The sequence below is a fragment of the Dendroctonus ponderosae genome, unplaced genomic scaffold (assembly GCF_020466585.1).
Source record: "Dendroctonus ponderosae isolate FM_Combo_2020 unplaced genomic scaffold, Dpon_F_20191213v2 Dpon_F_20191213_7, whole genome shotgun sequence".
Taxonomy (NCBI): Eukaryota; Metazoa; Arthropoda; class Insecta; order Coleoptera; family Curculionidae; genus Dendroctonus; species Dendroctonus ponderosae.
In genome coordinates, this window is record NW_026018916.1 from 1,045,228 (window position 1) to 1,051,123 (window position 5,896).

At 40.0% G+C, this 5,896-nt stretch overlaps 1 protein-coding gene across 1 annotated transcript in view; it reads right to left on the reverse strand.

Moving 5' to 3' along the window:
• Nucleotides 1-1,711, reverse strand: part of LOC109543916 (phospholipid-transporting ATPase ID) — a 7,789-nt gene extending 6,078 nt beyond the window's left edge. Inside the window, exon 1 of the mRNA XM_019913844.2 lies at nucleotides 1,003-1,711. Coding sequence (XP_019769403.2) covers nucleotides 1,003-1,339 — 337 coding nt within the window. The 5' untranslated portion in view covers nucleotides 1,340-1,711. The remainder of the gene's footprint in view (nucleotides 1-1,002) is intronic.
• Nucleotides 1,712-5,896: the final 4,185 nt, after the last annotated feature.

Here is a 5,896-nt window from a genome sequence, read left to right on the forward strand (position 1 = left end):
TGCCCCTGAAGATGAGTGGTTCATACAGCCGAAACATTTTTGGATTTTGCGACTTTTGGCAGCCTTGTCGAGAAGACACTGAATAATCAAAAGGTTCTCCCTCCAATTGGCCGCACTCTATGTTAATTGCATTTGGAAGTCTTTCATATTTTTCGCACGATTTTAGTAATTCTCGCAAACTTTCTACCCATTTTCAGCTTTAATTGCAACCGGTATGTGCACGGAAATGAGAACAACGTTAAGCAATAGATAAGCAACATAAACGAGTGGTTCAGCCCTGAGATTGAAGGAAATTTTCGACAACAAACGCGTTTTCTTACATGGAGCGCTCTCGGTCAATATTTGAGGTAAATTCCAAATGCCTTGACCCAATGCTTTAACTCAAAACTTTAACTCAAACGAACCGGCTAAAATGACTCATCAAATAACGTATATTTTAGCAGTTATGTATTTCAGTTTGATTGCGCTAAGTAAATAGTGTTATCAAGCAGAAACGACGTCAAATACTTTCCTGCAAGGAAAAGTGAGTCATCCGCCATCTAATCATGAACCAGCAGTAAATAGACAATGTAATACATTGTGGAAAAAACACTAAATATTGAAACAGCCGGCTAATTTTAGATTTGGTTGAAAACATTCAGGAGAATTTACTTGAGTGATTTTTATGCAGTACAACGAATTTGCTACTTATTCCCACACGATGTAGGACATGAAAGACTTGTTTAACCGAGCAACAGTATACATAATGTGTGGTTTAATGCGTCTTATGAACAGTTAGGTGAGCGAAAATAATCACAATTGCTTCAACAATGTTGCGTGACATTTCAGCGCAGATCTAAGTGGATACAATTACCAGCAATTTCCTTGGATCCCATTTTACAATACACTAAATTAGCCATCAATTCATAAATATTTAAGGCCAATTTAAAAGATGTTTAAAGCCAGAAATTCCATGTACCTTTATGTTGGTAATTAGCCATTTTCCAAAGTCCTGTTACTTACCACAAGGGATATAGCCCTTATGTGAATCTCTTGAGGTGTGTGGAGAATCGAGTTTTTCGGGCTTGGAGGTGCGATATTTGGCACTCTTCCCTCGCCACACTACCAGCTTGCTGAAGACATTGAGGATGGACTCGCGAAGGCTCAAATGTCTTCGATCTCCACTCAGGACACTGGTTTTCGATCGGCTTATATCATTCTCACTACATTCTAGGTTTGTGAGGCCTTTCGGGCATTTGCCCTTTTGCTTGCATTTCTTCCTGGTGTGTTTGGTGTGCTTCTTGGACGTGTGGGGCTCATTTTCGTCATACACCTCGAAAACTTCAAGTTCAAAATCCATGTCTCGTCTCCTCTTATCATTTGTGTGCTTATTCGCTTTTCGGGTCGTAATCTTTAAAGCCGCGCGAAGCTAACCAAATGTGCCTAATCCCAGGCAAATAAGTGTGGAGGAATTAAATGTCCTGGATAAACAGGCAAAGTTAACGAAACCACAGGGTACACGTAACTGGATTTCAAGCACTGGCCAACTGCTGGCTTCACTATGCAATCACGCACTGCTTAACGGGGAACCATTTGAGGGGTTCTAGCATTTTCAGAACCCGCAGGAAAATGCCATTTCACTGAATATGAACAATCTGAGAAAATCTGGAAATTACTTCGGAAAATCACTTCGATTTTGTCAAGATGACATTAGGAACGAGCCAGTGGCCAGGCAGATGGCGCTTCACGAAACACGGTGAAAGTTAATCGGGGCGACGTGGGTAAAATCGGACGGCAGTAGTTGGTAGTGGAGGCTAGTATATTTAGTTGATGCGTTATTTTTCTATTTACTTATTTTTTTATTTATTTATCTCTAAGATATTACGTACGTTTGCTAGTTGGCTAGTTTTTAGCAAGATTCTAGGCCTAGGTTTGGGAAGCCTGCATGTTTTCGGAGAATAATTTTGATGCTTTTCTGTGCAAGTTGACAAATAAACGTTTGTGAAAATTCAGCCGATGCTCTAATTTAAGTGAAAATCGGCCTATGCACTGCTCAATCTACTGTTTAAATTGTTTATAAGTTTGAACTTGCTACTCCATTTGGTTTGGGAGTTATGAATTTTTCTTTGCGGGAATGTAAGAATTTTGAAGATTCGTCGCAACTTACAAGTCAAACGACTGTGAAAAAACAGCCGTGGCTCCAATTTGAGTGAAATTTCGTCTAAATATTGTTGAATCCAGTGTTTACGCTGTGTTTAAATTTGAAGTTGCTACTCCATTTGGTTGGGGAGGTATGGATTTTTTGCGGTTGTGCAAAAAAATGTTTTTGGCCAGCTGCAACGCTAAACCCGAACTTGGGCTGTATTGCGTGTTTCCACGGCTTAAAAATTTGAATCTTCGACCGGAAAGTTTCATGCCCATATGCATATAAAGTGCATAGAAGAATGAGCAATTGCCGGATCTATTTGCGTTCAAGACCCAACAGCAACGTTTAATCTTCGCGTCCATTATGATGTATTACGCCAATCCACGTAATATGCACTTATTAAGTGTGATTGGTTTTCGTATATGCTGATAAAGGAAAAAAACCCGATTATTCTAAACAGGTAATTGAACATTGAGTCGTCAATTTTCACATTACACGTGTAGTTAACCGAATGGGAGCAGCGATTGAGAGCAAAACGGCCATAAAACACGTGGAGTCTAAGGAAAGTTCCAGCTGAAATTATTCAATTCTCCGAAATACTGGATAATCCGATTAAAAATTTACGTGCGACGGTTTGCGAACTCAACACAGCTATTTTTCTTCACAAATGACAAATTTCCCATGATAAAAGATTCAAGAGAGGCAATACGCCAGCCTTGCCATTGAGCGCTTAAATTGTTACCAATGCTAGGATTTTCAGGGTCCCATAATAATCATAATCATGTAATCATAATAGGCCAGTTAATAGGCTGATGATTTTTTGCTCGGATCCTTATCAATTTCCCTTCGTGAAACAAAGCTCACTCTTGGAAAATCTTCCAATTTCAATCTTTTCTTCCAGATGTAAAAAAACCTGAGAACTTACCGGCAAGTTGAGATCGTCGCGATACTCTAAAGGAACGTCGTTCTCGCGATACTCTAAAGGAAAGTTATGAATTTTTCTTTGTGGATGTGTACGAATTTTGAAGATTTCCTTGGCAAGTTTCAAAATAAACGATTGCAAAAAATCAGCCGATGCCCCAATTTGAGTGAAATTCCGTCTAAATATTGCTGTCTTCAGTGTTTAAACTGTGTACAAATTTGAGGTTGCTACTCCGATTGGTTGGGGAGTTACGAATTTTTCTTTGTGGATGTGTACGAATTTTGGAGATTTGCTTGGCAAGTTTCAAAATAAACGATTGCGAAAAATCAGCCGATGCCCATATTTTAGTGAAATTCCGTCTAAATATTGCCGTCTTCAGTGTTTACACTGTGAACAAATTTGAGGTTGCTGCTCCAATTGGTTGGGGAGTTATGAATTTTTCTTTGTGGATGTGTACGAATTTTGGAGATTTGCTTGGCAAGTTTCAAAATAAACCATTGCGAAAAATCAGCCGATGCCCCAATTTGGGTAAAATTCTTCACTTCTTCCAGATGTAAAAAAAACCTGAAAACTTACCGGCAAGTTGAGATCGTCGCGATACTCTAAAGGAACGTCGTTCGCCCATTTTCAAGCCCAGTATAGTTGGGACAGTGGGAAAGGATTATGGCAAGAAATTGAGGAAACAAGTGTTCTGCGGCCTCACTGAGCGGTTCCAGCCCGCTCAAAGACCCTAAATGTATAAAGGCACTGACACAGAGACAATCTCTAAATCTCCAGACGACTAAAAACTATCAGGTATAGAATAAGGCCACTTAAGGAGTAAACTTACGCTAAAATCAAGTAAAAAGTAATACAAAAACGGGTTCAACGCCTCAAAAAATGCGAGAGGTAGAAGTTGGGGGGTGTACCAAAAATAAGTTACTAACAACGACAAGTTCAACAAGAAAAGTCTTTCGGGTTAATGCGAATTTTTTTTTAAACGAACGTTCGATAGCGTGGTTATGCTAAAAAAGCTTGTGGTACAAATGGGGAGAGGAATTTGGAATGGAGGTGGACGCCGCTGTGGAATCAAGGGGGGACTGGGGGGTCGAACATGAGGGCCGACTAATGAGGGGATCCCAGCCATTTACTGTTCTGAAACAAAAAAAAACTCAAATTACCACACTGTAAATTTACTTGCTCCGATTGGACCAATTGCATTGCCAAACGCCCCACCATCAAACGCAAATTGACCACTTAAACAATTTGGCTCCCAACAGCTGGGTGTTTAAACGCAATTTAACGTCGCAAAAACAGCTTTCAACTGAATAATCCTGCACAAAATCTGCATATTGTTGTCGTCTCTCTCATTACCTTTGACCAATTATTACTAGATTAGCTGTAAAAGTAGCATTTAGGTTTAACTGGCCCAATCGGTAAAACAATGCACGTAACGTGAGGTTTCAGGCATCGATCTTTTAAAATCATTCTCGGCCTCAGATGGGAAAAATCAATTTTCTACCTCATGCAAGCAATCAAAAGGTCATACTTTATACCGGGGGATGTAAAGAAGCAAATTGATCTGGTTCAAAAAAAGRGGCGCAGCTCAGAAATTTTGGGTTTATTTCGGGCTGAGCAGGATTATTTTTTAAGCAGCAAATTGGCGGTTTTYATTRGRAAACGCAATTCTTCTCTAAAACGACAGCCATTCGAGCTTTAGRCTAMGAGCGCTTTTTTGAGTAGAAAACGCCCAAATGTAATATTACCAGTGGCGGGGGAAAAAACCGCTGCAACCTCAAAGGCTTCGCCTCAATCACAGAAAATGGTGTGAAAAGCCAAAAAATCAACACGTAAATTGCCACGCCAATTGACCAGCTGGACACAAGATCTGATTGGATCAATAAATTGTAAAAAATTGACGATCGATCCACCTGAGGACTTGAAACCCAGCCACGACAGGTAAATTGTCCTCGACCCTGCGGAATAATTAACAAGCGCCTTTCAGTTTTAATAAATATTTTATTGCCCGATGGTGGCAACTCTTACATTGATTCATTCTTTGGGGTTAAGGTCAACAAAACGAATTAAACGCAGTTGGAGTGAAACACAAACACCATGTGTGTTTGAGGGGGCTAAAAGTGTTGCGTGCAGAGCGCACTTTCAACCCCCCCAGCTATATGAATGTTGACGCAATAGTGAGGGGGTGCTTCAATAAATCACCACCATTCCGCAGGATTTCCAGATAAACAGACCCCGATATGCAGTTCGAGGGTCGACTGTGTGGGGGATCGTCTTACTTCAACGCGAAGAAACACACAGGGAATTGAGCTATTCATTAGCGAAATCCCCTAGAGAAAACTGTAATTAACCCTAACACATTATTACACACAAAATTAATGCGATTCGGTGTCGATGGAACATCAGGGTGTGCTTTTTAAAACAACTGTTTAATTAGCAGACAATTTGTTTATTGGCGCCATTAACCCTAACTTGATTTAGAACAGGGACATTATCGTTAAGAACCAGTTTATTCGTTCTGTTTTTCACGCACTCAAACTTGATCTGAATACCAATCAATAACGAAGACTAATGAAGAAACTGTTGACGATTTCAGGCTTCTAAAGAGCGTCGAAAATATTTTTTTCCAGCGGACGTTTTGCTGGCTCAAGTGACTTGCACCTTCAGAGGCGGTTAAGTGAAATTCCGTCTATATATTGCTGTCTTCAGTGTTTGCACTGTGTACAAATTTGAGGTTGCTACTCCAACTGGTTGGGGAGTTATTGAATTTTTCTTTGTGGATGTGTATGAATTTTCAAGATTTGCTTGGCAAGTTTCAAAATAAACGATTGCGAAAAATCAGCCGATGCCCC